The 18881-nt window shown below is 41.8% G+C and overlaps 1 protein-coding gene across 2 annotated transcripts in view; it reads left to right on the top strand.

Moving 5' to 3' along the window:
- The window catches only part of ZDHHC20 (zDHHC palmitoyltransferase 20), a 30774-nt gene extending 11893 nt beyond the window's left edge, over positions 1-18881 (top strand). Inside the window, exons 3-14 of one of the 2 annotated variants that reach the window (XM_072134293.1) lie at positions 393-487; positions 2139-2259; positions 6895-6964; positions 9872-9904; positions 9993-10113; positions 11471-11506; positions 12290-12422; positions 13083-13209; positions 13584-13673; positions 14110-14219; positions 15188-15261; positions 16670-18881. In XM_072134293.1, coding sequence (XP_071990394.1) covers positions 393-487; positions 2139-2259; positions 6895-6964; positions 9872-9904; positions 9993-10113; positions 11471-11506; positions 12290-12422; positions 13083-13209; positions 13584-13673; positions 14110-14219; positions 15188-15225 — 974 coding nt within the window. In that variant the 3' untranslated portion in view covers positions 15226-15261; positions 16670-18881. The remainder of the gene's footprint in view (positions 1-392; positions 488-2138; positions 2260-6894; positions 6965-9871; positions 9905-9992; positions 10114-11470; positions 11507-12289; positions 12423-13082; positions 13210-13583; positions 13674-14109; positions 14220-15187; positions 15262-16669) is intronic. The other variant, XM_072134294.1, reaches the window with a different exon arrangement.

Genomic DNA, 18881 nt, shown 5'->3' with positions numbered 1-18881 from the left:
TTTGCTGTAGCTGTAATATGTCTTTAAAGGGCTTTCCACTCAATTGAAAAATGAATCTGTAATATGACAGAGAATGGTGATGGTAACATGAAGAAATGGTTGTCACCTCTCACCTATTACCCTAGTGTACATCCTGCCTTGGTCCCCTAAACTAAAAGTGCTTGAAAATGTCAACCCAATCAATAACTGACCAGTGATTGGTTGGATGAGATTTTACGAGCATTTTCTGGAGAGTAGCGGGAACAGAGGCAGGATCTGAACCAGAGCAAGGGATCAGTAAGAGGTGATCTACCATCTCCGTATATTTCCAGACTATAATGTTTATCCATAGGTGTGTACTGTGACAGGATATCTTACTCACTTACCTTTTTTTTTTATTTTACTTTCTTTAGTGATCTACCTGGTGTTTTTTCACATATTTTTTATATTGTTTGTGTGGTCCTATTGGAAGACAATATTTTCCTGTCCTGCCAACCCATCCAAAGAGGTAAGATCCTCTAACTCTGTGTATGTATTGTGTACTATATGTCTCTAATGTAACCTAAACTTCCTTATGCTACACAGTATATGTATCCTATAATTACATTACCTGCAGCTTTATAGTATCTATTTAATCATATTACCAGTTGAACTGTGATAAATTCATTTATAGTCCAAAATTGTATCTTCTACAAGTGCTCTGTGGATGTGCCCTCACCCTGCTGTGCTCTTAGCTCTTTGCATTGAACTGCTTCAAATATCTTCTGCAGAGCCACTTAGAGGGATGGGCAGTGCTGTGCAGAGAGCTAAGAGCCCAGCAGTGTGCTGACACACTTGTGCACTTGAGAAGCTGCAATCCAGGAATTTAAAATCCATTTTATTCACAGTCCTGCTGCTACTTAAAACACGCACAAAGGTATGGTTACACAGTTCTCCAGGACCAATACCTAATATCGTTTCCACCTTTGTATTGTAAAAACTACTGATTCCCTGTGAAGGTTGTAGTTCTTGCAGTAAAGTTCAGCTGTACATGTGTATCCTCAACAAACTCGACTGCCCTATGCTCTCCCTACATTTCTCTTAAGTCAAGTGTGTCCACGTATACAGACGAATGGACTTCAACATAATATTGCAATGTCACTGCAGTCTGTCATTGGTAATGAATATCCTACATGAGAGAGACATGGATTTCTTAAAATTAATATACATACATACACACACAAAGTTATAGTAGCACTGTAGTATATAAATACCACTCAGGTGCACGTCCCAGAACCCGGACCAAGGTTCATCCGCAGCATAAATTGAAAATAATGGCAGCACTCCGAGATTCAGTGTGATAAAAAGTACTGGTTAATTCCAACATGTGCCAAGCTATGTTTCGGCTGCTAAAGCCTGGAGCCTTTCTCAATCCTGCTTGATGAAAAGCCAGCAGGATGAAAGACTGTACGCAAATGAGCCTGAGGGGCTCCATGCTTCATTTACACCTATAGAGCCTGGAGCCCCTCAGGTTCATTTGCATACAGTCTTTCATCCTGATGGTAGATGCCCTTTGATGAAGGGTTGTAAGGGGCCCCACCCCTGCCCACTATTCAATTGTAGTAAAAGCAGCTAAAAAATTTGTGAACACCATTTATGACAGAACACGATCCTAAAGAACTGGATACATAGCGGAGACCTGCATTGAACCAGGTATTCAATAAGACTTCAAGTTAAGATTATATGGTGGAAATATTTGGGCACTGGATGGCGGTATTATATCCAATAATAAAAGTTCAGAAATATTTTGAGCAGGATGTGCGGAAGTCGTCTCTCCTTGCGTCCAGGGGGCAGTAACTGGGTTTCTTAGTAACAGATGTTTAATGTTTATTGGTTTCACTATGGTTTATAATGCAACAAAATTGCAGGAGGGCGTAATGTTCAGTCGCTCCTTATTCATTTTTCCATAGCAGGTAAATGGTGATTGATGTTCTGATCAATCATGGGAAATAAAGGTAACAGATAAAGAACTATATCCCGGAGCCAGCCAACGTCACGTGTGTTATATGAGCAGGTGGTGCGGCAGCTCTATTGACATTAGCTAATCTGTGTTGATCACACAGTAGAATGTTTGTCTTCACCAGTCGCCAACCTAATGTTATCCAGTTTCTTTACTTTAGTTCTGTTTATCCAAGTCTGACAAGGAGTTGTACGAGAAGGAGGAGAGGCAAGAATACCAGCAGGAAATCCTCAGGCGAGCTGCTAAAGACTTGCCCATCTATACCACCACAGCTACAAATGGTGAGCCGGGGATCTTGGAAGGCGATAACTTGCAGGGGAAATCAGGATAATGCAGGATAAATACTTATTGAGCTTCTATGTCTGGGGGCCTCACTGTTCTGTCTATTGCTACAGAGTAAACTGACAGATTTCAGCAACCATCTCCATAAACTGTGCCAACATCTTGGCTTATGCCTCCAAAAATTGGAAAATCCAATGAAATTGACATCACTGGACGTATAATAGTTGCCTTAAGTTTTAAAATAGTTTCCCAACTATAAAACTTAGTGACTGCCGGTCAAATGAGGTGTAAAACAGGCTGCCTATAATACAAGCGATCAAACGTTCGCATGTATAAGTTCCATAATCGGACTAAAAATATAGCAATAAAAAGTGTAAAAATAAATGTAAAAAATACCCATTTTGAGAAAAAAATAAATAAACCCCAGTTTCCCCATACAAAAAGCATTTATTAATACAGAAAAAGAAATGCTAAACATATATAAAGCGCTCACAAAGCTATAAATAGAAAAAAAAAATCTGATTCATTCCACAAAAAACAAGCCTTCACATAGCTCCATTAGTGGATAAATACAAATATTATGGGTCATTTAAAGTGGCAAATTCCTTCTTTTTTTTTTTTTTTTTTAAATAAAGTGATTTTGTTATGCAAAGCCTAAAAAAAACTAACAAAAATGACTCAAGCTTTGTTGCTGTAACCGTATCAATCCGGAGAATTAATATATGTTATGATCCATTCCGGTATCAGGTAAAAGGCCAATTACTGTTTTTTTGGGGGGGGTGGGTTCTCTCCAGAAAGAGTTAAAAACATTTAGTCTATAAGCTTTATATACCTCACAATGGCGCCATTAAAAATCTACAAATCATCCCACAAAAAATAAGCCCTAATATGGATCCATCTGGACTGAATGGCTCATACTGCACTATGTGGCTATACAGTGTCTGATATTACTCATAGTCACTAGTGACTAACGTTTTATTTTTTTAAGGGTAACCACTATATACACGCTTGTATAATATAACGGTAGGGTGACATATACCAGACCAATAAACAGTACAGCGTTATTTGTGTAGGTGACCAGGGAGCTCTCGGTACTAGACGGAGACTGGGGAAGCCTCATACATTGTGTCGGTGACAGCCGTGGTGCCGGGCGCTGGCATTCCTCTTGTGTTTGTGTATGTGATGAGAATACACAGCGTCTTTCTGTGTGCCTGCCATCCGGCTGAATGGGCTGCTGTGTGCAGTTGTCACATCTGAATGAATTTGGGGCTCTGGCTGAGAACATTTGGGGTGGTGCTAATCATCTTGAGTTGCTAGAGGTAATACAGCAGTATAAAGAGGTAATTACCAAACCCTTTCATCAGCCGGTGCCGGAGGTGGTTTTTTTAATAAGACAGTGAGCTAAATTTAGACTTCTCTTACAAATATTGGAGAGCGGCGACCTATTTATCAAGTTTTCAAGAAGCTGAGCCCTGCCTTACATAGAATATAGTCACCTATGTGTAGCTATATCTATTTTAAGGAGATCATCAGCTCAAGTAGCTGCAAAGGGACTCTGTCTGGCCCATAGTTTAAAGGGAACAGTATTTTATAGAGCAAGAGGAGCACATACTATCCGATCTGCAGGCAGCATGTTACAGAGCAGGAGGAGCTGATCGAATTGCACATAGTGTTCCGCAAGGAGCATGTTATAGAGCAGGAGGAGCTGAACAGATTGTACATAATGTACTATTTGCCGGCAGCATGTTATAGAGCCTCAGGAGATTAACAGATTGTACATAGTGTCCTGTCTCCAGACAGTGAGTTATAGAACAAAAGGAGCTGAGCAGATTAGCAGGCAGCATGTCATAGAGCAGGTGGTGAAGGGCAGAATGTATGTTGCATCCTATTTGCAGGGAGCATGTTATAGAGCAGGGGGAGCTGAGCAAATTTCACATGGTGTTATATCTGTATGCTGCATGTTATAGAGTAGGATGAGCAGAGTGTATGATGCATGTCATCCTATTTGCAGGTAGCTGGTTGTAGAGCAGAAGAGGAAGAGCAGAATGTATGTAGCATCCTATCTGCAGCTAGCATGTTATAGAGCAGGAGGAGCTGAGCAGATTGTACATAGTGTCCTATCTACAGGCAGCATGTTATAGAGCAGGAGGAGCTGAGCAGATTGTACATAGTGTCCTATCTACAGGCAGCATGTTATAGAGCAGGAGGAGCTGAGCAGATTGTACATAGTGTCCTATCTACAGGCAGCATGTTATAGAGCAGGAGGAGCTGAGCAGATTGTACATACTGTCCTATCTACAGGCAGTACATGGAGCTGGTCTTGAGTTCATGTCTGTATATATTGTAGTAGCATACAGTGCCCGGCATAGTCATCTAGTTGTAAATGGAGAATATGTCATTACATGAAGTGATTGCAGAACAAAGTGTCCATTGTTGAGGTGTCACAGCTGCAGTGTGGAGGTGACTGAGCTTCTGTGTGATGTGTGTGACCCCAGACACAGCCTGTCTGTTGAAGCGGCTATGATCAGACGTTGACCACTTATGAAGAGGAGTGTGTTAAGTTTCTAATAATATCACCACTGTTATACTCTCTACTATTAAACAGAAATTCTCTTTTTTCAATATCTATTATGAAAAGCTGAAGGCAGATCCCTGCAGAATTGGCGGAGACCATCTTCCGCCTTGACATATCAGCAGAATAAAAGCTGCTGTTCCTGGCAGTCCTTATTCTGTCTACAAGGCCATACAAGGAACGTGAACTCCTTTTTATAAAAGCGTTCTCATAAGTGGCGCCACCCGTGCTTACAGGTTGTGTGTGGTATTACAATGTGACTTCATTGGAGGTAGACGGAGCTAGAGGAAAGAGGCAGAACTAATCCTTTACAGAGAGAGAAGAATGTATAATCAGACATATATACAAATAGCGGCATAGTATCTTGATGATAATGGAGATGCTACATTTCATCTCCCTTCCCTATACTTGTACATGTAACATCGGTACGGACACTGAAATTGTTGCCAGAATTTTGTTCACGTCATCTTTGAAAATGATCCTATCTGTCAGGATATCCTCCCGTACTTGCCCTGCCAGGCTTCTTCCCATCCACCGCTTCTCTCCCAGGCTCCAATATTTCATCCAGTACAAAGTGAGTAGGAGCACAATGAGGAAACAATGGGGTGATCTTCCTTTTCCACGGGTCTGAAATATGTTATTTCTGTGGACTTTATCAGTACAGAATTATTATCCTTCTGGATGACCATTTATTACATAAACAGTTCATTGATTTAAATGGGAACAGTGCAGTGCCTTTTTCCCCCTCCGGAGGCGCTGTGGAGAAATTGAACACTTAGAGACATCAATGGGACAATCTTGTTTCCACATTCAGGTTTTTGCATGCAGCTAAAGCAAGATATAAATCCAAAAGTAAGAGATAATAGAAAATGACATTTAAAGGGATTTTCCCAGGAATTCTGTAGAAACAATGGCCCTGTAACAATGGGAATACTAAAGCCCAGTTGTTAATTTATTCATTTAATTAATTACATTTATTAATTCATAAATATAACAGAGGAACGACAGAATGCAAACTTATAAGAAACCATTCTTTAGAATTTTTTATAGGGAGTAAAAGAATTAAAGGTAATCTGTTGCTTAACACACTAACTAAGCCTAACCAAAGCTATTATACAGCAGTACAACTATCCCTATATTGTTCCTAAACATACGTGAAATGTTCCACAGTCCGTTTGTATAGTTTACTCTCCATCTATACAAATACCCCATGTGAAGGGGCGCTGGGATGCTTCTGTTTGTGTAGCCTAATTTTGGGACATTCCATATTTTGGATGATAAATACCCCATGTCTGTTCATCATCTTTCCTTTCCACGGAGTTCAGCATATTCATATTCTTCCAGCTCAGCCGCTCTTCCAGCTTTCTGATTGACAATGGGCATGCTTTCTTTTCAACTGAGTGACTTATGGTAACTTGGATACCTCATCCCCCCCCCCTTCCCCTCAGGAATAAGAGAGCCTGCTGTGTGTACAGAGAATTCCTTAGGGATGGGGGGATAAGGGAGCTGATTTCTCTCCAAGTCACACAATGTCAACGTCTTTCTCATTCCCTAGGGAGGGAGAATGAGGTAGCTGACAAAGGAAAGAAAGCACACAATTTTCAATAAAGAAGCTGGAGGTGTGGCGGAGCTTAAAACATAAATATACATCAATGGGGGGTCAACCTCACAAACTGTGAAACTTTACAGGCGTGTGAATGAACAATATATGGATAGTTGTGCTGCTGTATTATAGCAGTTTAGTTAGGGTTGGTTTAACTGACGGGTTCCCTTTAAAAAGGGGGATTTTCATCAAAGACATTCATCCCCTTTAGTTATAGAGACATTTCAGGAGCGGTCACAGTTTCCTTTCAAGTTAGTCATACAGATTACACATTGTAGCCAGTGGGTCCGGAGCCCTTATCAACACGGCTCCATTCCCATATCCAATACACTTATCCTACTATTGAATTGAGATCATTTTCTATAATTAATTTTTTATTTTTTTTTGCATTGTATTCCAAATAAACAAAGCAGATCTTTATATCTACCCAAAATGTATTCCTGTGGTTTCTTTTCCCAGCAATTCGCTATTGTGAAAGATGCCAGCTGATTAAACCTGACCGCTGCCATCACTGCTCAACCTGTGACGTGTAAGTTATTTCGTATTCATTTCATGGCACCAACATATTGCATAGCGTTGTATGGAGATTGACCTCTCATATCAATTTCCTCCTGCACCTCTAGGTGCAAATTACACCTAGAGGCAAACACAGGGAGAGTATACAAACGCCATCTAGATGAGGCTCATAGGGGCCTGTAGTGTAGATACAAGGTTTTATATTTGTTATTTCTGCTATTTATATATGCAGACTACTAATGGATGACTAAATGCTTTCCTTCTAGAATACATAATGAACAGCGGAGCTGAAGTACAGCTGTTAAAATAAAAACCTGAGGAAAAAAATACTTTTATATGAAATAAAGATGATGGATATCAATGTAGAGTTCTGTGACCCCAGTAATAGTACTCAAACACTTCTCTATGCAGAGTCCCTGAGGCTTGGTGGGTTTTTATAGCTTTTAGTACAGGGAACATTATCCATTAGACTCTATAGTCCTGACATTGTGTATCCGGAGGAGGGGAAGATCCCAAGGTGCCTATAAGTCAACCATCGGATGATTTTTGCTTCCCCTGTCTGAGAGCAGGATATAATAGGTTGGTTGATGCTGACCTCTGTGATGTATAGGATATTATATGATTTTAAGTTGGAGTTAAAAGCAAAGTAACTAGTGACAGGACTCCTAGTAGAGACAATGAGAGTCCTGGTTACCCCACCCACACACACTGATTGTCAGGAAAAGATCTGATTCCACTGTCTATCCCTGTGTGTGGGCGGGGTAATCGGGACCCTCTGCTATTAATCTCTGTGTCTGGGTGGGTAATCGGGACTCTTTGCTATTAATCACTGTATCTGGGCGGATAATCGGGACTCTCTGCTATTAATCACTGTGTGTGGGTGGGGTAATCGGGACTCTCTGCTATTAATCTCTGTGTCTGGGTGGGTAATCGGGACTCTCTGCTATTAATCACTGTATCTGGGCGGGTAATCGGGACCCTCTGCTATTAATCACTGTGTGTGGGTGGGGTAATCGGGACTCTCTGCTATTAATCACTGTGTCTGGGTGGGTAATCGGGACTCTCTGCTATTAATCACTGTGTGTGGGTGGGGTAATCGGGACCCTCTGCTATTAATCTCTGTGTCTGGGTGGGTAATCGGGACTCTTTGCTATTAATCACTGTATCTGGGCGGATAATCGGGACTCTCTGCTATTAATCACTGTGTGTGGGTGGGGTAATCGGGACCCTCTGCTATTAATCTCTGTGTCTGGGTGGGTAATCGGGACTCTTTGCTATTAATCACTGTATCTGGGCGGATAATCGGGACTCTCTGCTATTAATCACTGTGTGTGGGTGGGGTAATCGGGACTCTCTGCTATTAATCTCTGTGTCTGGGTGGGTAATCGGGACTCTCTGCTATTAATCACTGTATCTGGGCGGGTAATCGGGACCCTCTGCTATTAATCACTGTGTGTGGGTGGGGTAATCGGGACTCTCTGCTATTAATCACTGTGTGTGGGTGGGGTAATCGGGACTCTCTACCTGCCCAGACACAGAGATTAATAGCAGAGTCCCGATTACCCCACCCACACACAGTGATTAATAGCAGAGTGTCCCGATTACCCGCCCAGACACAGAGATTAATAGCAATCGGGACTCTCTGCTATTAATCACTGTGTGTGGGTGGGGTAATCGGGACTCTCTGCTATTAATCTCTGTGTCTGGGTGGGTAATCGGGACTCTCTGCTATTAATCACTGTATCTGGGCGGGTAATCGGGACTCTCTGCTATTAATCACTGTGTGTGGGTGGGGTAATCGGGACTCTCTGCTATTAATCTCTGTGTCTGGGCGGGTAATCGGGACCCTCTGCTATTAATCTCTGTGTCTGGGTGGGTAATCGGGACTCTCTGCTATTAATCACTGTGTGTGGGCGGGTTATCGGGACTCTCTGCTATTAATCACTGTGTGTGGGCGGGTTATCGGGACTCTCTGCTATTAATCACTGTGTGTGGGCAGGTTAATCGGGACTCTACCTGTTACAGAGTGATCAACAGAGGAGAGTCCTGATTACCACGCCTACACCCACCCACACAGTGATTGACAGCAGAGAGTCATGAATACCCTGCCCATATATGGTGATTGACAGTGGATAGTCCTGATAACCCTGCCCACACATTGTGATTGACAGTAGAGTGTCCTGATAACCCTGGCCACATGCTGTGATTGACAGTTTAGCCCTAGCGATCACTAGGACTCCTACCTTCCCTTTTAGGAGTCCACTTAGAATTTGCTGTACTCTATAAATCTTGTTCCTCAGACCCCAGCTTTATTATCTCTCTCTATTTTATCCTCCTCTCGGCACACAAGAAGTCACCCAACAGGTTTGCGTTACTTGACATAAATCACCGATCGTTAAAGGTGCAAATTTAAGGTGTTTTTTTTTTTTTGTTTGTTTTTTCTTTCAAGGGAGTTAGTAAAAAAAAAATTTCCTTTGTTCAGGACTTCCTTTTACTGTGTCCATGGTCCAGTCCTTTTTGGCCTGGAAGTGATGATGATGACTGGCACACACATGACCTTTGAGGCCAGTGTTTGGACCACGTGAACTAGACCCCTTTAGTAGATGAGTAAGGTTACTTATCTGTTAGCTCGCTGAATGATTTACAATATTCTTACATTATCCCCTTTAGAAGGAATTCCACCCTCAGCCATCTTCTGACATTTATTATAGTCATAAACTACTTTGAGGAATAACAGGATGTGTCAGGCTTGGGTACAGGTCCTATAATTACAATCCAATCTCTGGGAAAATAGAATTTGTTATGATATTTTATACTTTGATGCTAATTGTTTTTTTCATGTAGAAATATTTGGTGATACGTCTTCCATTTAATTTTGTGGTTTTATGATGGTAATGAATAACTATATTGTCTCTTCCAGATGTGTCCTGAAGATGGATCATCACTGCCCCTGGTACGTGTGGCTTTTTTTTTTTTTAATCTTGTACTTTATACTTAGTGTTTTTGCTGTAAATTGGTGTCTTTTGATGTTTTAATTGTAGGGTGAATAACTGTGTGGGGTTTTCCAATTACAAATTCTTCTTGCTGTTCTTAATGTACTCCCTGCTGTACTGCCTGTTCATTGCTGGTACCGTTCTGCAATATTTCATCCGGTTCTGGACGGTAAGAATTTGTTACTGTGTCATTGTTCTTCACTGATGTACCTATAGTACATTCTAATAATGAAACTCTGACTTAATGAAACAGCTGAATTCACTGATTTGTATTGTGTATGGGGCCCCTATTTGACTATCCGCATTGTCAGGAGATAATAATTCGGATAATTTTCTGATACTTTTGTTTTTGGGAATTCCTCCACTGCTATAAGAGTCTTGTAGTGTGTCAACCCATTCATTACACATACATATTAGGCAGAGTTGATAGTGTTTGAGGAAATCGGGAGCTTTCTTATTTGTATGCACTTTAGTCGCGAAACGAAATCACCAGACCCCTCAGGTGGGGTTTGAAATGTCCTTTCTAGAATTCCCTCTTTTATGTGACATCTCCTCACCCTTTAACAAATAAATATCTAAACAAAAGTCCTATAAAAAAAAACTTTGGTTCTGTAGCACATAGAAACATACCTCTTGTGTCATAATAAAGATAATATTCTCATCTTTCAGATCACACCAGGGTTGTGGCTTTGTGAGCTACAGAACCAGTTATACCTGCAGCTAACTACAAATGCCAGCTGCAGATAAAGTTTCAGTTCCTGCCTATTTTTTTTTACCTGCCTGAATGTCTATTTCTGAAAAATGATATTCCTATCTTTAATATAACACAAAAAAAAACATGTTTCTAGGTGCTATAGAACAGAAGGGGGGGCTCTGAAGTGACATTCCCTTGTGCAACCACTAAACTTGACTCATTTCATGTGAAAATCATGTGAGACGAGTCATATTTGTGACTGACTTTGTGGAAGATTTTTTTATAGTTTATAGGTAAACAGGTTAAATTTCACATAAAAGAGGTAATTTTGAAAAAGACATTTCATAGCCTAATGGAGGACACTAGTAGTTTAGTGGGGTAAACCCGGTAACGTATACTATTTAAGGGATTAAATAGTGGGAAGGACAGGCACACTACAATAGAGGTTTTCATCGTCTTCATCCTCTGAGTAATGTCAGACACTTTGGGCAGCTCATTCATTCAACATCATTGTTGTTGCGTGTCTTTAATGATTGGCTGAAATGTTCAAAACCATCTGAACAATTTTATGTTACATGTATGGCCAGCATAAAGGATCCATGAAAAGTTTATACAGTTATGCGAGATGGGTCAGTAGCTGACATCTAGGGATCAGGGGTTTGCTTAGCCTGAGTCTAGATAATGATATAATGTTCCATACGATAGACATAAGTGTTGACCCATATAGCAGCCCATTTGTCCGTCCTCCTGTGTGTCCACATCTTCTCTCCATCCTGTCATCTTCTGGTCCAATCATTCTCTTGTCTAATGAACTGTCTTTGTTTGCGTAAAGCTTTGCCGCAGCAAATCAGAAGAATCTTGTCCCCAGGTAAAATCCCCCAAGCCGCTGATTCATGACCGCTCCATCCATGGGATCTATAGGGATTATTATTCAGAGTGAATCCCAGAATAGATACTATTTGTCTCCTGGTCCTCACACAAGGTCATCCTGGTGAACATCCCTGGGGCTGCTCATCATGTCTTGACCTGAGGTTATGGGAACATGTGGAGAACAATAGGTCTATAGTTTGTGGATTTGGTAGTAATCTCTTGATATGTGGTTCTGTAGACTGCACATAGTCCATATGTACACACCCTGCCTGTACCCCTGGTTATCTCTTGTGGCCACAGTCTCCAAATTGGACAAATAATTCTGTAGTTTTGAGGCATGTAAAATGTTATATCTGCTCACCATAGTCCTGTATAATTTGATGATTCGCTCGCACAAGGTAGCCCAGTATGTGGGCAGTATCTACCAATTTGGCCCAAGGGTATAACCAGTCTATTGGTGTATAGTATCACGACAGATAATGGTTTGTTAAAGGGACAGCTTCACTTAAACAAGATATTGGGCGACTATACACAGTAAATTGACAATCATGAGTAGTCGCCTACATATGAGTCTCCTTACAAATCCACCCATTAAAGTAAGGTTTTACTTCATATTAGGCTATGGAGACCATGTCTTTGTACTTGTGAGACTGTCCTTTCAACATGGTAATGATTAGTACTAGCCTCATTGTATACGTGCATCCCGTTTCCCCATGTTTTCACCATTCACTGTATTCATCACACTTTGCAGACTTACTTTATGTTCTTTCCATTTTTACAGAACGAGCTCCCGGATACCAGAGCCAAATTCCACGTCCTCTTCCTGTTCTTTGTGTCGGCCATGTTCTTCATCAGTATTCTGTCATTGTTTAGCTACCACTGCTGGCTTGTTGGAAAAAACAGATCTACTATAGGTAATGACGAGTACTTCTCTGACCCCAAACCCGGCTTCCCCTATCGGATTATGGTTTATATAGAGATCTGTTTTGGCTGTTTTTGTCCAGCTACCCCATATGAAGAGCCAATCAGATTATGGTTTATATAGAAATATGGAATGGGATCTTTATACACAAAGGTCTAGTTCAGACTAAACACAGGTCAATTTCAGACCAGACACCAAAATGCGTACCTCTCCTGTTCAGTAGATAAATTAATGACTCCAATTGCCTGTGTTGGTGCATATGGGAGTTGATGTGATGCTGGGGGCAAATGCTAATCCATCTACAGGTCCATCCATTTGTTATTTAAGGCTACATTCACACGACCATCGGGGGCGTCAGTATGTCCGCAGGCCTGCAGCCGTTCATACATCCCCCATAGACTGCAACGGCCACATGGAGCGATACCCGTAGAGCTCTGCATGCGGGTAAAAGTTAGGACATGTAGAGGGGTGGGCTCACGCCTCCTTCTCTCCATTGTGGCGAACGTATGGCCGGCGGGCATACGTTCGTGTGAATGCGCCCTTAATCAGATGTTTGGGGGGGGGGGGGGGTTATGCTATGGTTTATTCCACAAAAATGTATGCCTTTTAATGGGATATGTGATTATAGTATTCAGTACTGTATCTGTTCCAGAGGCTTTCCGGGCGCCATCTTTCCGAACTGGTCCTGAAAAAGATGGATTTTCTCTCGGTTTTGGCAAGAATTTCTGCCAAGTTTTTGGAGATGAAAAGAAATATTGGCTCTTGCCTATATATTCAAGGTAAAATTATGCACAGCTAAAACTCCACGAATCACACTTCCCAGGATGAAGGATTGTAAGCCAAGCACACTTACAGGCTGGTGTGTGCCCCCTCTGGAAGGATCTGCTCTTCTTTTATCGTCTCATGCCCTTGTGTTTACAAAAAAATATGTTTTTACAATTATACAAATGAGCCTGAGGGGCTCCAGGCTGCATTGACATCAATGGATCCTGGAGCCCAACAGGCTCATTTGCATAATTCTTTAAACTTTTTTTTGTAAACTCATGGGCTTAAGAAGATAAAAGAGCACACACCAGTATGTCAGTGTGCTTGGCTTACAATCCTTCATCCTGGTGTCAGTCCCTAAGACCCTATTTTTTTTTTTTTCTTACAGCCTGGGAGATGGTTGTTCTTTCCCAACGCGTCTTGTACTTGGAGATCCAGAGCAAAATGTGTCCGCTATCCATAGTGATTCTTCCAAAAAGTATGTATGTCTGCAGTTCTCCAGAGATATGAATACAGTGTGTGTAGGTGGTCTGTACATAGTCCTATTAGAGGGCTGTCATTGATGGGATATGTGCTCTCTCCATACATTCCACATTCCGTGATCATCCTGGATTGGCAGTGCTGAGATACCAAAGAGTAAAACAGTTAACAGATTTCAGTGGTGTGCAGAGTCAGGTTATAAGTAGTTCAAATGACATACAAAAAAATAATAAAATTCCAGATTAAACTATTTTGGGTGAGGATACTGTATATATTTTTCTGTTTTCCTACATTCCCATTTATAGGAGATCTTGTGACCCTGCAAATAGCATTATTCTTAGATAACTCACCATTGTGTCATGTATTCTTTGCCTGTAAGTGTTATAGAGGTAAGTTCTGCTCACAATTGCTGTAATGTTTGTGATTTCTTTTAGTGCTGTACCAAGTCAGCAGTTTCCTGCGCGACCACTGAGTGAGTCCCAAAACAGACTGCTGGGAAGTGACAGCCAGTGGGCCGATAGTGGGGATGATCACACACAAAGAGGTGCCTATATTATTTACGTAGGGGGGGGGCTGGAACAAAGGAAGACTGTAAGAGTTTTTGCCCTGATGGCACAAATTTTTAAGGGCATCTACCATCCAGATGAAGGATTGTATGCAAATGAGCTTGAGGGGCTCCAGGCTACTTAGGTGTTAATGGAGCCTGGAGCCCCTCAGACTCATTTTCATTCATTACAGTCTTTCCTGGTCCTAGATGTCCTAGGTGGATCAATAGGACGTGAGGAGAGCCCTTTTAAGGGCTAATCCTCAAGTCCCCGCACTGTTTCGATAAGTTTTATTAGATTTGTATGTAAATTTTCTTATGCGGCTACTGGGGTGTGGAGTAGCCGCATCTGAGGTTACACGAGGCGGTTACTCCACGCCCCGGTAGCCTCTTTCCTCCTACTCACAATCTTCGACGGCAGCTCCTCGTAGCTGCGCGCCCTCGTCCGACGATCCTGCCGTCTGCGCAGAACAGCAGGCCCGCGCCTGCGCTGTCACTGCTCCGAACCTCAGATGCAGCTACTCCACGCCCCAGTAGCCGCATAAGAAAATTTACATATAGCTCTAATAAAAGTTTCCAAAAAAGTGCGGCACGTGAGGATTAGCACTTAAAAGGGCTATCCTCACGTCCTATTGATCCATCTACCACCCGATCTACCTTTTTAGAGGTAGATTCGTGGTGGTAGGTTCCCTTTAAGCTTTTTGAATGACAACCTGTCAAAGGATACCCAGGGTCTTGAGTGTCGGGCCGCACTGCCCTCTGCCGACCGTAGGAGCAGTTTGGATCATAGGAGTCTCTCAGGTTTTTGTGACCCCCCAGAGATTTGATAGGTCATCAATACTAATAGCCTGGAAACCCCTTTTGTGGGTTATAAGATTTTCTTTGTCGGTCTCTATAATGTCCTCTTATGGTGATATACACGGGGTTGTGATACTAGATAATAATGTGCCGTGTTTCCTGTATTTCAGTGGAGAAGAACCATGTGACCCTACTGGTGGAGAGCTGATCACAAGAGCCGCTGCTTAGTGGAGCCAGCAATGAGGTAAGGGTTAACCCTTTCACTGTCAGGAATCATGTGATGCAAAATTGCATGAAATCGCCTGGGAGGCATGTTTTATCATTCAGGTCTATTGGTTTTATTTGAAAGTTTCAGAATTTAAGTTTCTGATTTTTTTTCCACAGTGTTTTTCAATGTAATCATTGTCTGTTGATAATACACAAATATAGAGTTTTAAGGATCCCGGTTTACTGTCATTGAACAGAAATGGCAATTGTCACAGCTTTGCATTTGCTACAATTTTGGTGGTGAACTCTGGATTTTATGTCTCTGGTGTGGCCTTTGGCACCATCTGAGGAATTTACAATATAATTACTGCCCTATTTGTAGCAAAGAAATTATATTGTGTATTGCTATCAATTGCTGAGCAAATTTTTATCTGCTGCTTTTTGGCCACGTGATTAATTTAAAGGAAATTTACCATCAAAATCCAGCAGGATAAACCAGGGGCACTTACCCATAGGTCCAGGTACTGTGACACTGATAATAGTCTTTTATTTGTTATCCATGGTCTCCCTCCTTCTATAATCAACTTTTACCATTATGCTAATAAGCCTGAAGGGCTCTTGGGGGTGTTACCAGAGACTCTCCATTCTGCAGCTTTACTGGCTGTCCCTCCATCACTGTTTGCTGAAACTTTCTCTGCTGAAGTGAGATTACATCAAGCGGAAGGAGGGGCGGGGAGTGCAGAGGGGGAGACAGTGTAACAGCCTGTGAGGCTACAGCAACTTTTAAAATTGTGCTAATGAGCTTGAGGGGCTCTGGGGTGCATAACCAGAGCCCCTCAAGCTCATTATCACAATTTTAAAAGTTGATTTTCAAAGGAAGGAGTTTAAGGTAGAAAGATTACCTGGATGAGTGGGTAATTGCCCCTGGTTTATCATGATTGAGTTTGATGGTAGATTTACTTTAAAGCCACATTATCTCTTTTAGGGAATGCCATTAGCCTCTGTATAGCATGAGATACCACGACCTCCCAAATATAACGCCAAATGTGCAGCCTGAGTGCAAGCTATGAGCTATCTTCCCTCCACATAGAGTCCAGGTACACACTCCTTTATACACAGGGTTGTCTACCTCCCCTATATCTACATTCCCCCACATACAGTCCCCCCATTTCTACTATGCATTTGCTTCCTTCTTGAAATGACCATGAGAGAATGTGTGTGTGATACTGCCACCTGCTGGCTTAGGCCGGAGATGGTCATTGAGTTCTTTGTTGCTTCTTTGGTGCAGAATTTGCTGCAATTTTTGGGAGGGAACATTGGGACAGGAGTGAATTCAGAAGGAATGGGAAGTAGCAAGGAAGGACTTACAGGACTTCTTCCTATATCCATGTGTCCAGCAAGAGAAAAATCCTCTCTCCATTATTTTCCTCTACTTCTTTCCTTAGGTTGTGCGCAGCCCGGACTATGTCACCACGTCAACGAGAAATAATCATGAATCCCGGTGGATCTTCTGGTTCCCGCTGGTCTCCGTGCACAACAGCGAAGGTTCCGGAACAAAGGACGACCATTGCCTTAATATCCTCACAGTGCATTAATGCAGCCTAACCACAGTTTTTACTCATTGACTTATAATTATATAGCAATTTTTTTTTTTTTTAACTCTAGAATATCTTCTACGGTTTGTTACGTCGGCAGTCGACTTTACGCCATGCAATAATTACTCTACAACCACATTACCATGACTTTTATACAGGTGCTGAAGATGCGAAAGCGACACCATACGACATATCACCTTCTCATCAATGGCGGGCAAGATATGATTCAAGTAGAACTACAACCCCCAGCATCCTATGTGTATTAGTCACCTTGCGTTGCTCATCTATAAGTGGTTTGGAGGGTGTTACCTGCACCCACAGGAGAAAGCTCTCCATCCGTCCGGATAAGGATTAAGATTTCCACCATCAGCAGATCCAGCACTGACCTCACAATAACTTTTTTTATTTTTTTTTTTCCATACAGTATATTCACTTTTTTAGCCTATTTTATACAGCGATGTGTATGATACATGGAACCAGAAGAATACCCTCCCTGCAAGATCTCTATGGAGGTCACATGTTTCCTGACTGTATCATACACTTCTAGCTTCCAGAAAGCCGATTGAACCTACTTTGGTACCAACGAAAGACGTTTTCTACTGGCAGCGATTATTTATACCGCTTTTTATAAAGGTTTTTTATGCCACAAGGTTGTTAGGTTGACAGTAATAAGCATGTGGCTCTTTCCTGTATGGACGCTATTTTATTGATGTTTCTTTTATAGTTCTAGCTGGTTGTTGGCATGTTATCTGCAGGATTTCTGTTCTGACTCTTTGTAGAGTTATGTATAGTCACATTTCACGTCTGGGAGGGATCGCCATTGGATTTTTTGCCATATTTATGGTTATTTAACCACGTAACGGGAAGTCATGACCAAGCTGAATGCACATTAGGGTGGATCCACATGCCACGAGTGACTGCAGAAGTATTGTGGATCCCAATTCATCTACATTCATTGGGGACAGATTCTTTAAAGGGTTTGTCCAGGATATTGATAGGTGATCAATATCAGATCTGTCTGGCACCTCTAACGATCAGCTGTATTGAAGCTCTTCTGAGAAGTGTTGCTTTACATGTCACATACATTCACCAGGTGTCCTGTTTGAATGAGCTGCAATACCTAGCATAGCCACTGTGCTGCATAAGGAAGAAAACTCAGCAAAATTGGCAATTCTCCATAATCTCTGCACCTCAGATGTCAGTATGCATTGTAAATGTGTACCATGAAGTGTTCTGACCCTATACAGAACATATTTGGGATAAGGATTATATGTATACAGCTGCGAGGGTAAGGGACAGTTAACTTGCCCTATAATGCTGCTGTACTGAGCCTGTTAGTGTCCCCTTCCTTCCCAGGACTGGTAGCCATAGACACAAGATAACAATAGTCTCCTCAATTCCATAATAATTGTATGGAAACTATAGGATTGGATAGATTTATATACATACATGTCTTAGGTTTGCCTGTTTTCCAGACAATAGGCAGTGGTCTGTCGGCCATGTAGGCAGAGGTTGGAAGAGATGAGGAACTGCGCCGCTCATAGCCAGAGGATGTGTCTGGTACTACAACTTGGCTCACCCATAAAACCCACATAGCTAAGGCTCCCCACTGATCCCACAGTATTGCCAACTTCGGGGAGCAGCCGACAGCTGGGTCTGTATCATCTCATGTACATTTAGCCTTTTAAGTAAGGAAAACCCCCAACACAGACCCTAAAAATTTTCCTTTGGGGCTACGGAGGCCAAAAGAACCTTTGCCTATGAAAAAAAGTTATGGAAGTATATTCCATATACAGGCGGTCCCCTACTTAAGGACACCTGACTCACAGACAACCCCTAGCTAGTTAAAGACTGTTAAATCTGGATGCTTTACTATAGTCCCAGGCTGCAATGATCAGCTGTAAGGTGTCTGTTCTGAAGTTTTATTGATGATCCTTGGTCCCATTATAGCAAAAAAAATGTGAAACTCCAAATTTCACTGGGACAAAAAAAAAAAATTTGGCCTAGAACCACAATTATAAAATATACAGTTTCGACTTGCATACAAATTCAACAAACCTAT

The sequence above is a fragment of the Engystomops pustulosus genome, chromosome 2 (assembly GCF_040894005.1).
Source record: "Engystomops pustulosus chromosome 2, aEngPut4.maternal, whole genome shotgun sequence".
Classification (NCBI taxonomy): domain Eukaryota; kingdom Metazoa; phylum Chordata; class Amphibia; order Anura; family Leptodactylidae; genus Engystomops; species Engystomops pustulosus.
The sequence above is the reverse complement of the archived record's forward strand: the minus strand, read 5'-3'. Positions and strand labels throughout refer to the sequence as shown.